Source organism: Zeugodacus cucurbitae, chromosome Y (assembly GCF_028554725.1).
Source record: "Zeugodacus cucurbitae isolate PBARC_wt_2022May chromosome Y, idZeuCucr1.2, whole genome shotgun sequence".
NCBI lineage: Eukaryota > Metazoa > Arthropoda > Insecta > Diptera > Tephritidae > Zeugodacus > Zeugodacus cucurbitae.
This window is the reverse complement of record NC_071673.1, coordinates 3783106-3807751: the sequence shown is the minus strand read 5'-3', so window position 1 is coordinate 3807751 and position 24646 is coordinate 3783106. Positions and strand designations below refer to the sequence as shown.

General features: G+C 36.8%; 1 protein-coding gene across 7 annotated transcripts in view; it reads right to left on the bottom strand.

Annotated features, from left to right (window-relative positions):
• The window catches only part of LOC128923552 (protein rtoA-like), a 2411103-nt gene extending 2386769 nt beyond the window's left edge, over positions 1 to 24334 (bottom strand). For all 7 annotated transcript variants that reach the window (XM_054235822.1, XM_054235824.1, XM_054235823.1 and 4 more), the window contains exon 1: positions 23638 to 24334. In XM_054235822.1, the coding sequence (XP_054091797.1) occupies positions 23638 to 23694 (57 nt within the window). In that variant the 5' untranslated portion in view covers positions 23695 to 24334. The remainder of the gene's footprint in view (positions 1 to 23637) is intronic.
• Between the last annotated feature and the right edge of the window lie 312 nt (positions 24335 to 24646).

Sequence of the window (24646 nt, the reverse complement as noted above, 5' to 3'; positions counted from 1 at the left end):
CCTAATGTTTATATAAAAAATGATAAAATAAGTGTCTATACAAAACAAAAATTTGTACAAATATTTCAAATATGTGCTGTTAGCGTCCCGATACACCAAAAATTAGATGTGAGATGAAACTGTAAAAACCTTTTAATTGTCCTCCGAGAAGACTGTCATACAGTGAAAAACAACAAGTTAGAGTTGTTTTAGATGACTTAATGCAAAACAAGATAATTAGGCCGAGTAAGTCAGAATATTCTTCCCCATTGTTTTAGTAAGGAAAAAGACAGGTGATATACGGTTATGTGTAGATTTTCGTAGTTTGAATAAGATAACATTGAAAGATAACTATCCTTTGCCTCTTATTGATGATCTGCTAGATAGACTAGCAAATAAATGTATTTTTTCGTTATTAGATTTAAAGAGTGCGTTCTATCACGTAGACATGGTTGAAGAATCAATTAAATACACTTCTTTTGTAACACCAATGGGCAGTACGAGTTTTTGAAAATGCCTTTCGGTCTGAAAAATGCCCCTTCGACTTTCCAGCGGTTTGTTAGCCATGTTTTCGATGATCTGATTCGAGCAGAGAAAATTGCTATTTATTTATACGATATCATGATAGCTACAAGTAATGAAGAAGAGCATTTAAATATTTTGCAGGAAGTTTTTGATAAGTTAGTGCAAAACAAATTAGAATTGAGATTAGATAAATGTCATTTTATGGAGTCAGAAATACGCTATTTAGGATATAACATTTCGAGTGAAGGTATTCGACCGGATGAAAAGAATGTAGAAGCTATAGTGAACTTTCCTATACCAACCAACACAAAAGCTGTACATAGTTTTTTGGGCTTATGCTCATACTTTAGAAGATTCGTTAAGGATTTTTCGCGAGAAGCTCAGCCTCTATACAAACTTATACAAAAAATGTTAAATTTACATTTGGAGAAGACGAGTTACAGTGTTTTGAGAAACTTAAAAATAAATTAATTGGGTCTCCTATCTTAGTGATTGACGACCCAAGGGACGATACAGAGCTGCATTGTGATGCCAGCTCTCGGGGATTTGGTGCAATATTATTACAAAAAAAGAGAGATGGCAAATTTCATCCAGTCTTTTATTTTTCTAAACGTACCAGCGAGCCTGAATCTAAATACCACAGCTTTGAGCTGGAAACACTTGCAATTATTTATGCACTTCGGAGATTTCGGGTATATCTGCAAGGATTGAAGTTTAAGATAGTCACTGATTGCAATTCACTCACACTAACTTTAAATAAGAAAGAAGTAAATCCTAGAATAGCCAGATGGGCACTTGAATTGCAAAATTTTCAATATGTTCTCGAACATAGTAATGGAGATAGAATGGTCCATGTGGACGCACTTAGTCGCACTTCAAATATCCTAGTTCTCGAAGAAAACACATTTGAGCAAAATCTGTCAATTTGCCAAAATCGGGATAAAAAAATTATTGAGATCCGGGGAGAGTTGGAAAATAAGGAAAATGTTTTTTTTTTTGAAATGCGGAATGGCTTAGTTTATAGAAAAAACGGGCAAAATATACTATTTTACATACCAAATGAGATGGAAGAACATTTATTGAGAAAGTATTACGATGAAATGGGTCACATGGGAAGTGACAAAGTTTTCAGTGCCATAATAAAATCATATTGGTTTCCCAAAATGAAGGAAAAAATTAAACAATATATCTCAAATTGCTTGAAGTGTATTGCATTTTCCCCGAAGAGTGGAAAACATGAGGGTCTCTTACATAATATACCCAAAGGAAACGTACCTTTCGAAACTATTCACGTGGATCACTTCGGTCCAGTGTCATTTAAACATTCCAAGAAAAAATATGTTTTTTTTGATTATAGATGGGTTCACTAAGTTTGTTAAGTTGTATGCGGTGTGTTCAGCAGGCACGAGGGAGGTCCTGAGCTGTTTAAAATTGTATTTTAGTAGTTACAGTCGTCCAAGGGTGTTGATATCTGATCGGGGCAGTGCGTTTACATCAAAAGATTTTGAAAATTTTTTGGAAACAAATAACGTAAAACATGTAAAAATTGCGACAGGATCACCACAAGCCAATGGACAGGTGGAGCGCGTTAATCGTAGTCTTGCACCAATGATAGCAAAACTAACTAGCGGTGGCTATAATTTTATCTTAGACAAAATTTTACCGGACATAGAGTATGCTTTAAACAATACGATACAACGTAGTATAGGCACAACTCCAAGCGAACTACTTTTCGGAGTTTCACAAAGGGGAACTGTCGTTGACTTTCTTAGAGAAAAATTAGAAGAATATGTATTGAACAAAAATGAACGTAACTTAGCAGAAATTAGATATAAGGCAGCAGAGAATATTTCAAAGTCTCAAAATTAAAATAAATTGCTGAAAGATAAAAACCGCACACAGAGAAAGTATATGGAAGGAGATTATGTCATGGTAAAAAATTATATAAGTACTCCAGGTGTATGTAAAAAGATTGCCCCCAAGTTTAAAGGTCCCTATAGAGTTTGCAAAACACTTCCTAACGACAGGTATTTACTCAGAGACGTCGAGGGATTTCAACTTAGTCAAATTCCATATGAAGGAATATGGGAAGTAGCAAATATGAAGCCTTGGTTAAACCATAGTCTCTCTAATGAAAGCGTAATCGGGACGATTACAAGTCAGGATGGTCGAACTGTGGCAGCTTTATAAAATATGTAAATTATAGTTCTATATATTATATAGTAAGTTCAAATACAATATATAAATTTACGCGCTAAAATAATTGTGCTTCTTGTAGTCGTATGAACCACTCTGCCAACGACAAGGAATGAGACAACGCAAAGGGGCAAGCCAAAGGCGGACTTGAACATAGTATGAATAGCGGGACATACATCTACAAGGTCGCGTTTTTGTGTACATTAACAATGTAATAGATCAGCAGTGCTGCATTTTAATGTACATGTGTAATTTTAAATAAATTGATAAAGTTGAATTTTAGTAAATAAAATGCTTTAAATTTTAATTAGATAATTTATATAATTATTTTTTGTTGCGCGCCAACACCCATAGCAGTGGCCAAGCACCTTGATGACCTCCGGAGCAAATGCAATGAATGCATCAATGGTCTACGCTAATGCATCTCTTCCATGAGTTTGGAACTAGCAGAGCATAAAACTGAAGTGTTGCTCATAAGCACAAGAAAGGAAGATTTAAGGAAAGATTAACTCTCACTATTAAACTCAAGATTAAAATTCAAAGAGCAATTGGAGTACTCGTACAAAGTAAACAAAATGTATAACGACTTATCAAGAATGATGGCGAATAAAAGTGCGTGCGTTCCAGTCGAAGATTCTTAATTGCAAAGGCTATGATTAAATCGTATGCCAGACCAATAAACGCAATACATTGACTGTCGGTAATATGAGCAATAAGAGCTTTTCGAACCATCTCTAACAATGCTGCTGAAGTGTTGGCCAGCATGCTGCCTATTGACATTCAGGGAGATGAATTCGCGCGACTGCATAACTGCATAAATTAGCAGCGCTCTCTTTAGAGAATACAAAGTTAGACGAAAGGAAAACGAGCATCACGAAGTGTCAGCAACTGTGGGAAGCCTCAACTAAAGGACGGTGGACCCACAGACTAATACCGGACATCCATTCGTTGATATATAGAAAGCATGGAGACCTTGATTTCCACCTCAGCCAAATATTAAGTGGTCATGGGTGCTTTAGAAGTAACCTATACGAATTCCGACATGATGTTAGTCCGTATTGTCCGGTGTGAGCAGAGTCCATAGATGACTCTGAGGTCTTATGTGTTAGTCCTCCGATAATTGGAAAGCTGTTAGCGAAGCGGCAACCATAATAATGGCAGAACTAAGACATCTACAGCAGGCTACGCGTCAGTCAGAGGAGATTTCAATCCGGAATTTTCAAGTCCGGAGTGATATTCCCGCGTCTATTGCAGAGTGACAAAATTCCATTTATTACACTTTGTGAAATCCATAATTTTTTACGCGAAAAAAGTAAAGTGAGTAAAAGTAAAAAAGTTTGTGAGTAACGCAATTTATATTCAAACATAAGTATACAAGTGTCACACGTGTACAGCCACTGTATTGAAACATTTGATAATGATAATTGTACAAAATTTTTTAATTCCTTATTTCAAAATCAGAAATTTGGGTTTGTTTTATGATAAAAAAATATAGGTTTCACACATTCCAGCCAATAAAATTGTGTCTTTTTCGAAACAAGATTTGTAAAGCATGAATTGAAGCGCTGAAACTACTGCATAGTAATTTGTAGAATAGGTTTTTTCCACATATCTCAGAAATCAATCAATAGAGCTTTATAAACCATACTTTCTGCAGTCATTTTTTTAGCCACTTCTTAATACAGTCCAAAAATTAAAGAAATCGGATAATAACCACACCCACCTCCCATACAAAGGTTAGGTTGAAAATTACGAAAAGTGGGTTAACTCACTAACGAAAAACGTCAGAAACACTAAATTTTACATAAGAAATGGCAGATGGAAGCTACACTCAGATTTTATTACAAAATGGAAAATGGGCATGGCGTCGCCCATTTATGGGTCAAAAACCATATCTCAGCAACTACTGGACCGATTTCAATGAAACTTGGTTTATAATAGTTTCCTTACATCCCAATGATATGTTGTGAAAATAGGCCAAATCGCTTCACTACCACGCCTACTTCCTATATACCAGAACTTTGAAGACGATCTGAATCGTTTACATTACAATATATAAAGTAAGCACTAGTGAAGATATCGGTGCAGAACTTTGCACAAATACTATGTTTATAGTGTGGCATCCCCATTCTAAAAATCGCCGAAATCGGACCATAGGTTTTTAAGGCCCCATATATCGAACACGAGGACCTCGGTGCTTCTAACCTAATATTATGGTTTCCAACTTTCAATGGACTTTATACAATATATATGATGAATATATGGGTCAAAGTGTGTATTATCTTAATATATAAAAATCACGTGTCACGTTGTTTGTTTTCGATGGACTCCTAAACTACTGAACCGATTTTAATGAAATTTTTAACACTGTGTGCAGTTTTGTCCAACTTGAAAGATAGGATAGTTTATAACTCTCCTTATAGTCGCATTATTTATTTATTGCAAATTATTTGTTTATTATTAGCAAAGAGCTATCCACCAGTTGGTGGCGCTAAGTGCGCTATGTTACAGTAGATGGCGCTAAATTCCTTTCTAAATTTTCATGGATTTAGGCTGTCATAACAAAAGCTGCCACTTGCTAAAAACATTAAATGAAAATGCGTTGTTTGAAGTTTATATTATTTGTGGTAAAGTTATACGAATCTATGACTTCCAATATTCTAAATTTAAGAAAAAATCACATACAATCCGTGAAATAAATAAAGTTATGTACATATGTATGGTCAGACAAATAAGCAATGCTGCCACTCTTTTCCAGTAAATCTTCCTCGAATTTGGGAGATTTCAGAGGAATTTAGGAAATCGCAGAGTTGATTTCTGCATGTATTTCCTAAATGCAAAAAAAAAATTCATTTATTTGCATTTAGGTATAGAATTTTGTATGGCTCGGTTTCACAGTCCATACTTAAGTTGTGCCTAAATAAAATCTTAGCTAAGTATTGTTGCAAACTGAGTAGTCGTTTGCGTTTCACAGACAATGCTTAATTTCTATAAAATTTTATTATGATACATTCATAAAAATATGTTTGACATATTTAAATTATAACAGACAATACATAAATTTATATCAAAAATTGATGAAAACAACAAAAGAACCCCAAATTTCATCACTAGCGAGTCGGAGCACCTATGGGAACTGAAGGAAAAGTATAAGCTGTTATTGAGTGCAAACAAACGGACACTTGCCCTATGCTACGAAAGATGTCGCTGAAAATTCATAGCAAATTCAAAACAAAAATCAGCTGTTATTTAAGCATTGCTTAAGCCTCCCATTTTCAGTGCTTAAGCATAACCTAAGTATGAACACGCAATGCATTAAACTGCCAAACAATTTCTGCACTGTTGTTCACACAAAAATTGAATTGATTCAAAGTATTTTCCCGGATATACAAAATAATTATTTAGATCATAACTGGCTCAGTGGGCGGGCTATTTTGGCAGCCAAAAATTTTGATGTTGACGAAATTAACTTCCAGATACAACAGTTGTTGCCAGGCGATCTGATGTCTTTTAAATCAATCGATACTGTTGTCGATGAAAATGAAAGTGTAAATTTTCCAACTGAATTTTTAAACTCTCAAGATATATCCGGAATGCCACCACATATTCTTCGGTTGAAGATTGGTTCAATTATTATTCTTCTGCGTAATTTGAATCCCCCTCGGTTATGCAACGGTACACGTTTGGTCATCAAAAAGTTAACAGGGAATATTCTTGAAGCAACCATTTTGACTGGAAAGTTTAAAGGAGAAGTGGTCCTGTTGCCCCGTATTCCAATGATACCGTCAGAATCTACGATACCATTCAGAAGACTACAGTTTCCTATTCGTTTAGCTTTTGCCATGTCCATTAATAAGTCTCAAGGCCAAACAATGTCCATTTGTGGGCTAGATTTGGATAATCCATGTTTTTCCCATGGGCAATTATATGTTGCATGCTCACGTGTGGGAAAACCATCAAATCTATTTGTGTTAGCTCGAGACAGGTTAACCAAAAATATTGTGCACCAATTAGTGTTAAGTTAAATTAAAATGTTTATAATTCAAAAAAATAAATACTACTATTAAAAATTAAGAATTATCTATCCTAAGATTATAAAATTAAATGTTACATGTTATCAACTAACAATTTTGTAATTAACTTAAATGAACTATTTTATGAAAATTTGTGCTTATTATCAACTCTACGAAAATTTTCATTAATAATTTTAAAAATTTTGACCTCAAGTTCAAATCTCAATCCCGTGGATTTTTATACCAGATATATACTAAGGTTTCCGTCTTTATTCATAAATAATAATTTCACTGTAGTGAATAGTTTACTACAACACAACAAATCTAAAAGTGAGGAAATGTTCATTCTGAGAATTCGAATGATTCAAACAGATTTATCGTTTAAGTTCAAAATTTTACAGTTTCATATGTACATACATACATAATTATGTATGTGTCATGTTAGCGTGTTGGAGAGCCATCTTCTTTATTTGTTTACACGCTACACAACAACACAAAGAACGAACTTAGCAAAAAACATTTAAATTAATCAGAGACGTTATTCCCTGAATATATTAACATTCCATACAAATAAATGGCCTTGAACAGAGTTCAAAAAGCGTTTTAACTATTTCAAATAAAAATTGGGCGCGGCGAAGTTCGCCGGGTCAGCTAGTATAATATAAATAAAGTTAAATAAATAAATTGCGAGAGTATAAAATGTTCGGTTACACCCGAACTTAGCCCTTCCTTACTTGTTGTATTGGAGTTTATGCCGAATATATGGGTGAAATTGTGTGTTATCTTAATAAAACTATATAAATACATTGCGAGAGTATAAAATATTCGGTTGCACCCGAACTTAGCCTTTTCTTACTCGTATGAAAATTTGAATTGTGAGCTAATATATCCAAGAAAAAAATTTTAAATTAGGAATTGTTTGTATTTGTAATAAGAGATAAAATAAATTATTATTCTTAAAATTAGGGATATTGAACAAAATGTAATATCAAAGCGATTGTTTGTTATACTCTCGCAACCTGTTGCACAGAGTATTATAGTTTTGTTCACATAACGGTTGTTTGTGTCACCAAGTAATAAAAGAGTTAGATATGGGGTTATATATACATAAATGATCAGGATGACGAGTGGAGTTGAAATCCGTCTGTCCGTCCGTCCGTCCGTGCAAGCGATAACTTGAGTAAAAATTGAGATATCCTAATGAAACTTGGAACACATGTTCCTTGTGACGGTGAGAGAGTTGCTTTCGAAAATGGGCAAAATCGGTCCACTGCCACGCCCACAAAATAGCGAAAACCAAAAACACATAAAGTGTCATAACTAAGCCATAAATTAAAGTAAAACAGTAAAATTTGGAATAAAGGATCGCACTAGGAAGAGGCATATTTGGATGTATTTTTTTTGGGGAAGTGGCCTTGGTCCCGCCCCCAAATCAGTTATTTGTATATATCTCGCAAACTAATGAAGCTATATAAACCAAACATTCTGCAGTCGTTTTTTTAGCCACTTCTTAACACAGCCCAAAAATTAGGGAAATCGGATAATAACCACGCCCACCTCCCATACAAAGGTTAGTTTGAAAATTACTAAAAGTGGGTTAATCCACTAACGAAAAATGTCAGAAACACCAAATTTCACATCAGAAATGGCAGATGGAAGCTGCACTCAGATTTTTTTACAGGATAAAAAATGGGCGTGGCTTCGCCCACTTATGGGTCAGAAACCATATCTCAGGAACTACTCGACCGATTTCAATGAAACTTGGTTTGTAACAGTTTCCTTACCTTCCAATAATATGTTGTGAAAATAGGCCAAATCGCTTCACAACCACGCCTACTTCCTATATACCAGAACTTAGAAGATGATCTGAACAGTTAACTTTACAATATATAAAGTAAGTAAGTAAATACTGTATTTATAGTGTGGCAGCCCATTTCTAAAAATAGCCGAAATCGGACCATAGGTTTTCAAGGTTCCATGTATCGAACATGAGGACCTCGGTGCTTCTAACCTAATATTATGGTTTCCAACTTTCAATGGACTTTATATAATATATATGACGAATATGTGGGTCAAATTATGTATTATATAATATTAATTAAGTTAAATAAATAAATTGCGAGAGTATAAAATGTTCAGTTACACCCGAACTTAGCCCTCCTTACTTGTTTTTATTTTTTTAATTTTAGTCTATCTAATGGGAAATATCTAAATCAGTACGTTTTCTTTTACCTTATACATCGTCCTATTCCTTGCAGGTATGGAGGAAATTACTCTTTGGAGTAATCCGACCGCCATGTCATCATACCATCTATTCAAAATGACGGAATGCAGTTTTTTGATTCATCGGATTCTGTACGGCTAACTGTTTCTTCATAATCGCCCACAGATTTTCGCTCGGATTAAATCGGGACTGTTCCCAGGCTATGTCAACTTATTTATTCCCATTTGAGGCATAAAATCGGGTACTTACAAAAAAATGACAAGGAAAGAGTATAGTCTTGAAAGATTACGTCGCTTTGGTGCTGATAAAGTTCTTCGATGCAGGGTATCAAATTGGCTTCCGGGACTCTTCCTTCAATAAAATTAATCCGTTTTAGTCCATTACATTTAATTTAAAGAAAAGTCAACAGTGAGGCATATAAACATTTATTTTCTTGGATGAATATTTTAGCTCAAAATTAAAATTTTCATACTGACCGGATTTTTTTACTCTCGCAACAAAAGTTGCTAAGAGAGTATTATAGTTTTGTTCACCTAACGGTTGTTTGTAAGTCATAAAACTAAACGAGTTAGATATAGGGTTATATATATCAAAATTATCAGGGTGACGAGACGAGTCAAAATCCGAATGTCTATCTATCCGTCCGTCTGTCCGTGCAACGGATAACTTGGTTAAAAATTGAGATATCTTAACGAAACTTGGAACAAATCGAAAATGGGCAAAATCGGACCATTGCCACTCCCACAAAATGGCGAAAACCAAAAACTTATAAAGTGTCATAATTAAGCCATAAATAAAGTTATGAAAAAAAAATTTGGAACATAGGATCGTATTAGGGAGCGGCACATTTGGATGTAATTTTTTTTGGAAAAGTGTGCGTGACCCCGCCCTCAAATAGGTTTTTTGTATATAACTCGCAAGCCAATAAAGCTATATAAGCCGAACTTTCTGCAGTCGTTTCTTTTAGCCGTTTCCTTATACAGTCCAAAACAGAAAGAAATCGGATAATAACCATGCCTACCTCCCATACAAAGGTTAGGTTGAAAATAATTGAAAGTGGGTTAACTCACTAACGAGAAACGTCAGAAACACTTAATCTTACAGAAGAAATATCAGAAGGAAGCTACATTCAGATTTTTTTACAAAATGAAAAATGGGCGTGGCATCTCCCACTTATGGGTCAAAAACCGTATCTCAGAACTACTCGATAGGTTTCAATGAAATTCAGTATGTAATATTTTCTTGACACCCTGATGACACATATGAAAAATGGATGAAATCGGTTCATAACCAAAACAACTTCCCATATAACTCAATTTTGAATTCCATCTGATTCCTTCACTTTATAATGAAACCAGCTGATTGTGCAGAGTGCACTGCATTATCTGAAAAATAGTCGGTAAAGCAGTTGGTAAGACAGTTCACGGTACGTAATATAATTATATCTTGATAAGTACTCGATGGACACCCAGACCCTCCTCCTGGTGGCGGAACACCATGTAACCAAATGAATACGTTGCTTGAACACATTATGAGGATAGAAAAAATTGCCAATGAACTAAAAAATGAAAATGCGACACTTAAGCTCCAAAATGAAAATTTAAGAAAAGATCTTAGTAAATATACCGATGAAGCCTCTTCCCCTCCATCAAAAGCAACTTTTGTAGCTGAAACAGACGAAGAAGAGCTTGAAAATGAAACAAACTGGTTGTTAAAAAAGAAAAAAAGCAGGAATAATAAGAAACGCAAGGCAGATTCTTCACCGGATGTAAGTATGATATCTCCGAGTCCAGATGAATCAGCCCAAACAAAAAAAGTTATAAATGTAAACCATCGCCCCCCGAAAATTATAATATCGGAAAATTTTAAACAGCCCTTGATGAATTCCTTGTTAAGCACAGGAGTCAAAAATTCGTACACACTTAAGCTTACTGGCCCAAGCTCTTGCAAAATAAATCTGTCAGACAGTTGAGACTATATAATCCTCACAATGAAATTAAACGAATCGAAAATCTCCTGGTACTCGTACGAGGACAAGCATTTGCGTGATATACGCGTCATGGTAAAAGACCTTCATCACTCATGTGAGCCCGAAAATATCATCACAGATCTTCAAAAACAAGTCTTCAAAGTTACGAAGGCCATAAACAAGCTTCAATATAAAACAAAAAATCCTTTAAATATGTTTATTATATGCTTTGAACATACAGAAAACATTAAGAAAATTTATGAAATTAAACATATTCTAAATTATGTCGTCAAACTTGAGCCCATCAAGACATCGAAACTTGTGCCGCAGTGCAAATCTTGTCGGGCGTTCGGTCACACTAGAAACTATTGCTGCAAACCACCAAGGTGTGTGAAGTGTGCCGGAAACCATACGACTCTAAGCAGTACAAAACCTGCCGATCTACCGCCGAAATGCTGTAACTGCAATAAAACCACCCTGCGAACTATAGCGGATGTGAAGGGGCAAAACAAATACAAAAAATTAAAAACGCGGCTGTGAAACATAAAGGGCCTCAACAACCAAAAAACATAAACACAAGAGTATCTACTGCCCCACAGAAGGAAGTTACGAATACAAGCCAGGAATCTGGTGAGCCATCATTTGCCAGCATAGTAAAAGATGGCAACAAATTGCAAGAACAAATTTCGGAAAATCAAATAAATCCGAAAGTAGTTGATGATGTTACCGACAATCTTTCGTTGATTCTCAATAAGCTAAATAAAAATTATGACCTGGAATGCTAATGGCTTACTCAAACATGGCTTATTCAAAATAAGACTTTTGTTGAGTTTAAAAACTACAGAACGTATTGCTCTAATCACCCAAATAATAACGCAAGAGGGGGGAGTGCAATAAGTGTTCGAGACAACATTCACCACTTCGAAGAAATGAATATAAGCATTCCCGAATTCCAAACTACGCCTATATCGGTAGACTCTGGGAGTGGAAAAATACATATTACTGCAATATATAGCCCACCTAGGCATAATATTAAATATGATTTATATACAGAGCTTATTTTAAATCACCATGGAAAATTCATTATGGGTGGTGACTTTAACGCAAAACACTCGCAATGAGGTTCAAGATTTACGACATCAAAGGGTAGAGAGCTATTTAAAGCCGCTATGGCCACTGGATGTGACTTCGTGTCTACTGGTAAACCGACCTACTGGACTACCGATACAAGAAAATTACCTGACTTGATCGAATTTTTTATCATTCGTCAAATATCGAAGGACTTCATTACCGTAGACACTGGCTTAGACTTAAATTCGGACCACTCACCAGTGTATTTCATTCTAAATGACCATCTAAAAGAAATCGAGCTACCACTATAATAATAAACATACAGATTGGGAGTATTTTAAAGATATGCTTGACAAACTTATTGATCTTACAGAAAATATAACAACACCTGATATCCTGGAATTTGAAGTCTATGAATTTACGAAAGTTATTCAAGAATCGGCATGGAAAAGTACTCCTGTTTTCAAGCAAAAAAACTTTTATACTAAATACCCTGCAGATATTTTGGATCTCATAAGTAAAAAGAGAAAAATGCGTAAAAACTGGCAAAAAACGCGATTTCCTCAAGCTTCTCAGTATCAAAATAAAACAAATTAAAAATCAAAACATTTCGAACTATATTAAGAAATTAACGCCAAACAAAAATACAGACTATTCTCTTTGGAAAGCTGTAAAAAATGCCAGGAAACCGATATTGGCTAATACTCCTCTAAGAAAGCCCAACGGATCCTGGGCTAAAAGCGATGAAGAAAAAGCGGACGTTTTTTCAGAGAAACTAACTAAAACGTTTAGTCCATTTTCGTCCCATGATAGCTTACCCCAGTTAGAAGCAACGCAATATGTAAGCGAAATTCAACCAACTACAAAAAAAGAAGTGGAAAATATATCAAAATTAGATTAAAGTCTAAATAGGCTCCCGGCTTTGACTTAATTACAAGTGATGTATTGAAACATTTAACACCCAGAGCATTAATAAAGCTTACATCGATAATAAACACCTGCTTAAATCTTAAATACGTCCCAATGTCATGGAAGGTATCCGAAATCATTATGGTACAAAAACCTGGGAAAAGTGCACATGAAGCCTCGTCATATCGTCCAATCTCATTGTTGCCTATTTTGTCTAAGCTACTCGAAGCTGTCATTATCAAAAGACTTGAGAACATAATTGAAGAAAAAGGTATCATACCAATTCATTAATTCGGTTTCGGGACTCAACATTCCACAATCGATCAAGTACATCGCATAACAAACATAATAGAAGATGCGATGGAAAATAAACTAATTTGCACAGCTGTGTTTCTAGACGTATCTCAGGCATTCGATAGAGTATGGCACCATGGTTTACTTTATAAATTAAGATGTTTCTTACCACAATATCTAACTGACTTACTTGAATCTTACTTAAGCAACCGCTACTTCAGAATCAAGCAGGGGCAATCGTATACCACATTGCAACCAATAACAAGTAAGGAAGGGCTAAGTTCGGGTGTAACCGAACATTTTATACTCTCACAATTTAATTATGTAATTTTATAAAGATAACACAATTCGACCCATATATTGGGTATAAAGTTCAATAGTATAACGAAAATCATCAGAAATAGTATATGAGGACTGAGGTAATTCCTAAACCGATTTCACTCGTTTTCACCACCAAGATACAATGTATCGAAGACTGTACGCTCACTTAATTTAATATTACTTATAATTAGGTATATGGGATCTGGAGGAAGTTATGACCCGATTTTTACCATTTCAGGTACAGAGAGAAACTGTTATAAGAAAAAAATTCAGAGGGAATGAATTACATAAAAATATCTGAGGGATTTACCTAAGTATATTTTCCTGGAAAAATTACCCTTAGGCACTGAGTTCTTCAAGTTCGATATCAGGGGCCTTGAAAAGTCATGGTTCGATTTTGACAATTTTTTCACAAGTGATGCAACAGATCATATACAGTGTTTGTGTAAAGTTTTATTTCGCTATCTTCATTGGTTCCTAATGTATATATGTGATGTAAAGTCGGAATCGACTTTTAAAACGGATAGTGTCCCGGGAGGTTCACTGCCGGCAGCGACGGAACCGTCTACCGCGATAGGCGGTGAAAAAACAAAACCATCGCAGGTGAGGATACCCCCCGTAAGGGGCAACAAGTTAGGCGCTGTCGGCGGAAGCCTATCGAAAACAGCGGTTAGTATGGTGGGAGGCGAAGTCGCCAGAACTAGTAAAAGCACAGGAGTTCCGGGGCCCGGAGCAAACGCTAGGAAACAGGTGTCGGCGTCCAAAAAGTGGAAGTCGGACCGCCGCATGGAGATGGTAAACCGGTGGGATTGGGTGAAACTCAATCGCAGGTTAAGCGAGAAAGGTTCGAGGGGGAATCCTCTCTTGGTAAGAAACCTATGGTTGGAGAGGCCCCGAAGTTTAGCGAAATCGCCCAACTTCCGGGGTCTATTGAGCTTGGGGTATGCGATCGGAGCAGGGAAGATGGAGCCATCTCCCACGATGAATGGATTTGCACAGGTTAGTTTTGAGACAATTCCAGTTTAAAAAAAAAAATTAAGAAAATTCGCCCACCTGCCATACAGTCGAAATTTGTAAAATGCCGTATTGTCCGTAATACATTAGGTATAACTTCCAATTTTGGTATACTTGAATGTTATATAGTTACAAACATTATTTGAAATAAAAATTGAACTTTGGCCCACTTTTAACCCCATTACCCATACTACCTCAACATAAAAAGTGCCATATTTTCTAAAATATATTAAATACAACCTTCAAATTCTATATTACTGTAATTTATATCATTTAAAATGTTTCATGCAAAAACTAATACGCCCACCTCCCAATGAAATGTAATAAAAAAAACAATATTTTTTTTCATTCAATCAATAATTTTTTAACATCATCATGGTATTCTAATTTTTTCAATTTGTTTCTGATTCTAAATGAATTAATATAAGGATCTGATGATATTTGCAAATAGTGCATTATATCTTTATTCGTAGAAATACGTGAATTTTTACGAGAATGAAATAGCCTACAGTTTCTATACTCCTTATTCAATGCTTCTTGCGCTTCTTCGGATAAAATTCCTGTAGCAAAAAAAATGTTAATATAAAATTAAATAAAGTTAATAATAAAAAATACTTTCAAAAATAAAAATTGCAAACAAACCTATTGGCAATATAGCCACATTAGAAAGTGATCATAACACAACTTAGATAAGAACAATATCTTGCACTATCAATTTAATTTAAAAATTATGCAACTATCTAACCCAAAGTCAATGACCTTCAACAAAATTATCTATCAAATTAATAACGTAAATAAAATTAATGTAAACAAGAATATTTTTATTAAAAAATAAATGATCTTTAAAGCATAAATCTGAATAACTAACAAAAAACAAATGTAATTTATTACTATTCTCTTGCACAATAAGTGAATAGTAAACAATTAAAAAAATAAAAGTAAAAAGTTGTAAACATGCTATTGCATGCTAACATACGTACAGCGACAGAATGTGCGCGTTACGTACTTTTTGTAGTTTTGTGTATATTTAATGTGCTTTTGCAATCTTTTGCTATATGTTCTCTACTACTGAGATTTCAAACTTTCATTTGGTATAAGTCTGCACCTAGGGCGAGGGGCTGCTCTATATTTCCTCGGCTATTGAAAATGCAAAATGTTAAATTTTTTAACCACAATTCTGTTGTTTTTTTCCGCCTATGCGGTTGTGCGTAGGGTTTGGGACCCACCACATAAAAACACCCCCCAATGAAAAAGAAAAAACAGCCTCGGATGAGAGACCCCAATTTTGATGACGACCACTGCAAACGTTTAAAGGACTACGACATAAGGGCATGCACCTGGAATGTCCGGACCCTTAATTGGGAAGGCGCCTCTGCCCAGCTGGTTGATGCCCTCGTAAGAGTAAAGGCTGACATCACCGCAATCCAAGAAATGCGATGGACGGGACAAGGACGGAAGAAGGTGGGTCCTTGTGACATCTACTACAGCGGCCATAGAAAAAAGCGCAAATTCGGTGTGGGATTCGTGGTGGGAGAGAGACTCCGTCGTCGAGTCCTGGCATTCACTCCGGTGGATGAACGTCTAGCCACAATCCGCATCAAAGCGAGGTTCTTCAACATATCGCTGATTTGCGCCCACGCCCCGACGGAAGAGAAGGACGAAGTGATCAAAGATACCTTCAATGAGCGCCTAGAACGTACCTATGAGCGCTGCCCCCGCCGATGTAAAAATCGTGCTTGGCGATTTCAACGCTAGGGTGGGTAAAGAAGGTGTCTTTGGCACAACAGTCGGAAAATTCAGCCTTCATGACGAAACATTACCAAACGGTCTGAGGCTGATCGACTTCGCCGGGGCCCGAAATATGGTCGTCTGTAGTACTAGATTCGCAACCAGATCAATCATGTTGTGATAGATGGACGACATGTCTCCAGTGTTTTTGATGTGCGTACGCTTCGTGGTCCCAACATCGACTCGGACCACTATCTTGTAGCAGCTAAGATACGCACCCGCCTCTGTGTAGAAAAGCGCACTCGTCAACAAACAAAAGGAAGGTTCGACATCGAGAAGCTGCAATCACAACCGACAGCCGAACGATTTTCTACTCGACTTGCACTCCTGCTCTCTGAGAGCACTCATCAGCATCTCGGTATAAGGGAGCTGTGGGACGGCATATCAAACTCCTTACGTACAGCTGCAACCGAAACCATTGGTTTTCGGAAAAGTAAAAAAAACAGCTGGTATGATGAGGATTGTAGCCTCGCAGTGAAGAAAAAACAGACTGCCGACCTCGCAATGTTGCGATCGACCGCAACACGAGCGGGATGGGAAAGATACCGAGAGCTGAAGAGGGAAGCGAGACGCATTTGCTGACAAAAAAAGAAAGAGGCCGAAATGAGTGAGTATGAAGAGCTTGACAAGCTGGCCGACAGGGGTAATGCTCGAAAATTTTACGAAAAGATCCGGCGACTAACTGAAGGTTTCAAGACCGGAGCACACTCCTGTAGGACCCTCAGAGTTGATCTAGTTATTGTTGACCAGAGTATACTGAGTTTGTGGAGGGAACACTTCTCCAGCCTGCTGAATGGCAGTGAAATTACAACGCCAGGAGATGGCGATCCCGATTAGCCAATCGACGACGATGGAGCAGATGTTCCATTGCCCGACCGTGAAGAAATTCGAATAGCAATTACCCGCTTGAAGAACAATAAGGCGGCGGATGGATTACCGGCCGAGCTATTCAAATACGGCGTTGAAAAGCTAATAAGGTGCATGCATCAGCTTCTTTGCAGAATATGGTCGGAAGAAAGCATGACTGACGATTGGAATCTCAGTGTACTCTGCCCAATACACAAAAAGGGAGACCCCACAATTTGCGCTAATTACCGTGGGATAAGCCTCCTCAACATCGCGTATAAGGTTCTGTCGAACGTATTATGTGAAAGACTGAAGCCCACCGTCAACAATCTGATTGGACCTTATCAGTGTGGCTTTAGACCTGGAAAATCAACAACAGACCAGATATTCACCATGCGCCAAATTTTGGAGAAGACCCGTGAAAATAGGATCGACACACACCATCTCTTTGTCGACTTTAAAGCTGCTTTCGACAGCACGAAAAGGAGTTGCCTTTATGCCGCGATGTCTGAATTTGGTATCCCCGCAAAACTAATACGGCTGTGTAAGCTGGCGTTGAGTAACCTCTCCGAGCCGTTCGATACCAGACGAGGTCTCAGACAAGGTGACTCACTCTCGTGTGATTTCTTTAACCTGATGCTGGAGAAAATAATACGAGCTGCAGAGCTAAATCGAGAAGGTACAATCTTCTATAAGAGTGTACAGCTACTGGCGTACGCCGGTGATATCGATATCATCGGAAACAACACCCGCGCCGTTAGTTCTGCTTTTTCCAGACTGGATAAGGAAGCGAAGCGTATGGGTCTGGTGGTGAACGAGGACAAGACGAAATATCTCCTGTCGTCAAACAAACAGTCAGCGCATTCGCGTCTTGGCTCCCACGTCACTGTTGACAGTCATAACTTTGAAGTTGTAGATAATTTCGTCTACCTGGGAACCAGCATTAACACCAATAACAATGTCAGCCTGGAAATCCAACGCAGAATCACTCTTGCCAACAGGTGCTACTATGGACTAAGTAGGCAATTGAAAAGTAAAGTCCTCTCTCGACGAACAAAAACCAAACTCTACAAGTCTCTCATCATTCGCGTCCTACTTTACGGTGCAGAAGCGTGGACGATGTCAACATCCGATGAGACGGCACTAGGAGTTTTCGAGAGAAAGGTTCTGCGGAAGATTCATGGTCCCTTAAGAATTGGCAACGGCGAATACCGCAGACGATGGAACGATGAGCTGTATGTGTTATTCGACGACATAGACATAGTCCAGCGAATAAAAAAACAGGCTAAACGTAAACGGCTACGCTGGCTAGGTCATGTTGTCCGAATGGATGAAAGTGCTCCAGCTCTGAAAGTATTCGATGCAGTATCCGCTGGTGGAAGCAGAGGAAGAGGGAGACCTCCACTCCGATGGAAGGACCAAGTGGAGAGGGACCTGGCTTCGCTTGGAATAACCAATTGGCGCCAAACTGCCAGAAGAAGGGATGCGTGGCGCGCTGTTTTGGACTCGGCTATAACCGCGTAAGCGGTGTCTACGCCAGTCAAGAAGAAGAAGAATTCTGTTGTTTAGAAAAAAAAATTGTGTTTTTTTTTAATTTATTTTTTCATTTACTCATTCTACAATAACTAAATTAATTAAAAAAATACTTTAAAGTTACATTTATTATGTATTTTTATTTTAATAAGCTTTTGATTATTACATATTGAACTAACATATTTCAAGCGCGTTGGCATACCACAACTTTGACTTGCTCTAGACCAAAAAGTAATGAAGTTATGAGGCTGAAATTTCAGGGAATTGTTACTCATATATCTGTTAATATACTGTGAAAATTTCATCCAAATTGGACGACACGTCAAAAACCATTTTTGGTCGCGGTTACTATTGGGCTGTCTCACTGTGCGCCGTACCTTTGATCTCAGAATGGAAGGTTCTCAATGATCACTCCTTTTCGGACCATAGGTATATCAGTTTCAACCTGGACAGAGCTTGTCCAGTACGCAAACCTTTTAGGAACCTTAGGAATACAAATTGGGTTCTATATTGTAGGAAGCTTCGTTCAGCTCTTCCGGCAGCGCCCCCACGAGACTCAGTTCTCTCGGCCAATGCGATTGATGAGTGTGTCGAAGTTTTCAGCTCTGGGTGCAGGATGGCCCTTGAAAGTTCTTGTCCTCTGAGATCTCAGAAAGGCAAAGGGAAACCTCTTTGGTGGACGCCGGAACTTTCGGAGCTCAGATCTTCAAGTCGAAGGTTCTTCAATAAAGCCCGTAGAAGTGGTCTAGGTGACGATTGGGATTTGTATAAGGTGGGACTTGCCATTTTTAAGTCTGAAATGAAGAAGGCCAAACTGGATGATCGCCACCTAACCTGGTCGTTGAATTCTTTCAAACCTTTCAAGTCCCCCGGACTAGATGGCATAACACCTGCGCAGCTTCAGCGAGTGGCCAAGGTATCATGCAGCTGGCTGGCACCGATCTACGCGAACTGCGTCAGACTGGGTCATATTCCGGAGGCTTGGAGGCAGGTTAAGGTGTCTTTCATCCCAAAAGCTGGTAAAAGCTGTCATGTTAATGCAAAAGATTTCAGGCCTATTAGCCTCTCCTCGTTCCTCTTGAAGACGCTGGAGAGGCTTATGGATATGTACATAAGGGACAACCGCCTTACACTCTGTAGTGTTGTGGATAGAGGAAGCCCTCTTAAATAATGATTACGCGGTAGGTACCTTCCTCGATATCGAGAGGGCCTTTAACAATGTAAGACCGGAAGCGGTCATTTCTGAATTAGACGATTTTGGGGTAGAAGCGAACCTTAAGCACCTCATTAACAGTCTGCTCAGCAACACAACTGGCTTTGCGGAGTGGGGAAGCGTAAATCCGCTCCGGACTGTAAGTAGGGGTACCCCGCAAGGTGGCGTTCTCTCCCCTTTTCTCTGGATCCTGGTAGTGAACGACCTACTGGGGGAACTTGAAAATCAAGGCTGTCGAGTGACGGCCTATGCTGATGATGTAGCCCTGACCCTGAAATGACCCAAGGTTACCTAGAAGTGGTAACTCTCTGGGCGCATAGAAGTGGCTTAGCCATAAACCCGAGTAAAACGGAACTCGTCTTATTCACAAGAAGATACAAAATTCCAAATGCCACTCTCCCCTCATTGGGAGGCTCCAGTCTGCAACCTGCGGACAAGGTGAAATAGCTGGGGCTTATTGTGCACTTGTGCAGTGGCGAGGTCCTTTTGGCCCTCTGTGGAGCGTAAGTCCTTTCAACTGCTTTCTCTGGGCAAGGTCCATCTCAGCGCCATCATGGGTGTACTTACTGGACTTTGTCCAATGGGTACCCATGCGGTTAGACTTGGGATCGTGGCAGATGCAAGATGCCAATGCTGGATGGAGGAAGGCGAGATGGAATCATCTAAGCATTTCCTACTGCATTGTCCAGCTTTTGCCAGACTGAGGTTGAAACACCTCCGAAAGCCCTTTTTCGGAGATCCTAGCGAATTGGCTAGAATCGATATTACCAGTTTTAAGAAATTTGTAACGGATTCCAAGCGGTTTGCTGAATCTTAAAGGTCTTTGATCCACAGGGAGTTTTATTGGTATCTTCTGTCTTTGCAGAGATCTGCCTACAAACCTAACCTAACCTAACCTAACTATACATATATTGTTAAAAAAATTGTATGGAAAAAAGTCCTTTTTGAAAATTTCCTATTATCCGACTTTTCCTCAAGAAAAGTATACGGTTTTTTATTTCTAAACCTTCGCAGATCAACAACGAACAACCTCTGACAATGTCATCAAGATTGTTAGATATGTGAATATATATATGTAAATGAGCAGAATGACGAATGGAGTTGAAATCCGGATGTCTGTCCGTCCGTCTGTCCGTGCAAGCGTTAACTTCAGTAAAAATTGCGATATCTTAATAAAACTTGGTACACGTATTCCTTGGCACCATGAGAAGGTTAGTATTGCAAACTAACGCCCACAAAATGGCGAAACCCGAAAACATTTAAAGAGCTACAACTAAGTCATAAATTAAGTTATGAAAGTAGGTAAGTAAGTACAAAGAATCGCACTGGAAAGGGGCATATTCGGATGTAATTTTTTTGGGTAAGTGGGTGTGGCTCTATCCCTTAATACGGTCTTTGTACATACATATTTCGTAAACTGCTAGAGCTATAACAACCAAACTTTCCTATACAAATTGGCATGAGTTGCTCCAAAATCAAAGCGGAATGTAGTCTAGAACAAATTTTGAAAAGAGACTTTAATCTTAAATATGAATCCAAAGTGCCTAATCCGCGTTTCTGAGATCGCCAAAAAAATGCATGCAACCTTTTTCGAAAAATACAAATTCTAAACAAATAGTAGAGTAGATAGGGTATACTAAATCCTTTTTAATTTACGTAATATTCCATAACTTCGATGTTCGTCATCTGAATCTGAATTAAATTTTGAATTTTGCAAAAATGGCTATTTTCTAAGATACATATAAAACAAGTTTTATTCATTTTGTTACTTTGTTGTTAGCATGGTATCTATATGTTTTTATTTCTTTAAATTCTACTTACAACATCTAACAAAAATCAAATATTAATAAAATATGCAAAGGTTGAATAAAAATTGAGAAAAACACGTAAGGAAAGGCTAAGTTCGGGTGCAACCGAACATTTTATACTTTCGCTATTTATTGCTATTTATATTTTCATTAAGATAACATACAATTTGACCCATATATTCGGCATAAAGTCCAATAGAATAACAAAAATCATCATATATGGTATATAAGGGCTGAGGTAATTCCTGAACCGATTTTAGTCATTTTCATCACCAACATACATTGGCTAAGATATTTCAAATATTAACCGATTTATATGCTATTAAGCCACGCCACGCCCATTTTCCATTTTGTAAAAAAATTTGAGTGCAACTTCTTTCTGCTATTTCTGCTGAAAAATTTAATGTTTCTGTCGTTTTTCGGTAGTGAGTTAACGCACTTTTAGTAATTTCCAACCTAACCTTTGCATGGGAGGTGGGCGTGGTTATTATCCGATTTCAACTATTTTCATGGTAAGGGAACCGACTGCCGAAAGTTTGGTTTATATAGCTTTATTGGTTTGCGAGATATATACAAAAAACCTATTTGGGGGCGGGTCCACACCCACTTCCTCAAAAAATCACATCCAAATGTAGCCCTTACTAGCAGGATCATATGTACCAAATTTTACTTTTATAACTTTATTTATGGCTTAGTTATGAAACTTTATGTGTTTTCGGTTTTCGCAAATTTGTGGGCGTTTTCGAAAGTAACATACTATACATACATACTTATGTATACTATACGCAGTCTTTGCATGGGAATTCGTTCGTGCCCTCGCGACAGACAAGATTGCGAGTTTTTATATTTATTTTATAAATGAATATTAAATGGAAAATTTATTTTAAAATTTTATTTAAATATTTCATTTGACTTGTGTTGCTGCTATAGTATTGTGTTAAAACCTTGCTAATAATGATGATGTAAGAGTTGTTGAAATTATGAATGAGAATTGATAAATTTTGTATTTTGTATTTACTATTTACTAATATTTAATCATTTAAATAAAACCACTTCCTTCGAATATAGTTTCTATATTATTATACTTCATGTCCATTCAAAAAGTACCCACATTACTTTGATAAACTTGATTTTTTATGTACAATTCCTCATGTCGCGAGCGCACCTAAAAATGCTCACCCAAAGTGCCCAACGCGCTATAAGTTCAAGTTTTCACTTCTGCCTGCACTCCCGGACTGCAACCCCACTCGGTTTTTTTTCCTTTTGTTACTATACTAGTTTACTAAATAAATTTGTTCATGAAAGATTCGGCATCGGCCGATACTTTGCCAACTGGCCGATTAATCGGCATCGGCAACGGCTTCGGCCAAAAATTGGGTATCGGTCGGACAGTATTTAATTTATTGCCGTTGAAGAATCAGATAAAATTTAAAATTGTTTTATATGGTAAGTAGGTGTGGTAGTCGAATTCCGTTCATTTAAAAACAGTGACATAATATTGCTAAGATTTGTTATATACAAAATTATTTTTATGTAAGGTATATGAGAGCCACTTAAACTATTTTTATTAATATTTCATTCCAGATCACGTAACATCAGAAAACAATGTTATTTAAAATATTTTCGATAAAAAAGGTCAGCTCTTGGCTCTGAGGCTCTTCTCGGTGGCTTAAAAATGATGTCCAATTTTAGTAAATAAATGTGATATTTATATCATTGTTTATAAAGTTATGATAGCTTTCAGAGTTTTTCCACTTAAGAATTGTATTAGAAAGCACATTATAAAAACCATTCAAAAATTAATTTTTTCTGTGTAACATGTGTAATATAACTGTTAAAAATATTCAGTAAGGTTTGCAAAATAGGTTCGGTTTCTTTAACAATGATTTTTTACAACTTTATATAATTTTTTCTAAAGTTTGTGTTTATGTTACCTTCCCTTCGATGATGGCACTAAATATAAAAACAAACAATACTTCAGTTTTTCTCATGTGTACTCGAAATGACAAATTAAACGTAACTAACAGTTAAAAAGATGTATGACTTAAATGAAATAATTTTCCTATTAGTTACATATTTTTACAATTATCACAGTATTCATGGTGTATTAGGCAACGACACGCTTATTTTAAACAATAACTTGTACGACGAATTCTTTTTACATCTTCATACATACATATGTCGAGACAACAGGTTTTTACAAAATTAAAGTGATCTCCGTTTAAGTCCGTTTAAGTCCTTTACCTCTTAAGTGCCTATATTTCTCGGTATCGTTTTTGTACTCTCGCAACAAAGTTGCTAAGAGAGGGTTGTCCGTCCATCCGTCCGTAAAAATCTTTGATTTTATTTTGAAACAAAAGAAAATTTTATAACAATTTTTGAGATATGTGAAAAATCTTTTGCATAACTGAGATGAGAAGACATTTTTTGTGAGGTATATTTTGTGAACCTATTCTGGCTCGAACCAGAGAATGTGAAATATAGAGAAGTTTCATGGTGTGCCGATTGTCACAATGGCTTTTCGAAGGGTTACTCGTTTCTATAAGTGTGTTTCACCACACCAATCTATAAGCGTGAAAAACAGTTTAACATCAGAGGGCTTAAAAATAACAGATTTGAGCATTTCCAGTGAAATAAGAAAAATTTTGTTAATTTCAATGTTAGTAAATGTTTATGTATGTATGTAATTTATAGATATGTTGTTTATATTTGATATTAAAGTACATGTGCACATATGTAATAAATGCCTACCTCATTATTTATTCCATAAAAACCTTTGAAATATATAATAAACTAAAAATATTATATACGTAAATGTAACATAATACGAGGGCTGCTATATATATTTCTGGCCTAATAATGAAAATAGGAATATTTATCAACGAAAATGGTTTTATTGTTTTTCAAAATATTCTCCATTAAGATTTATACACTTTTGCATGT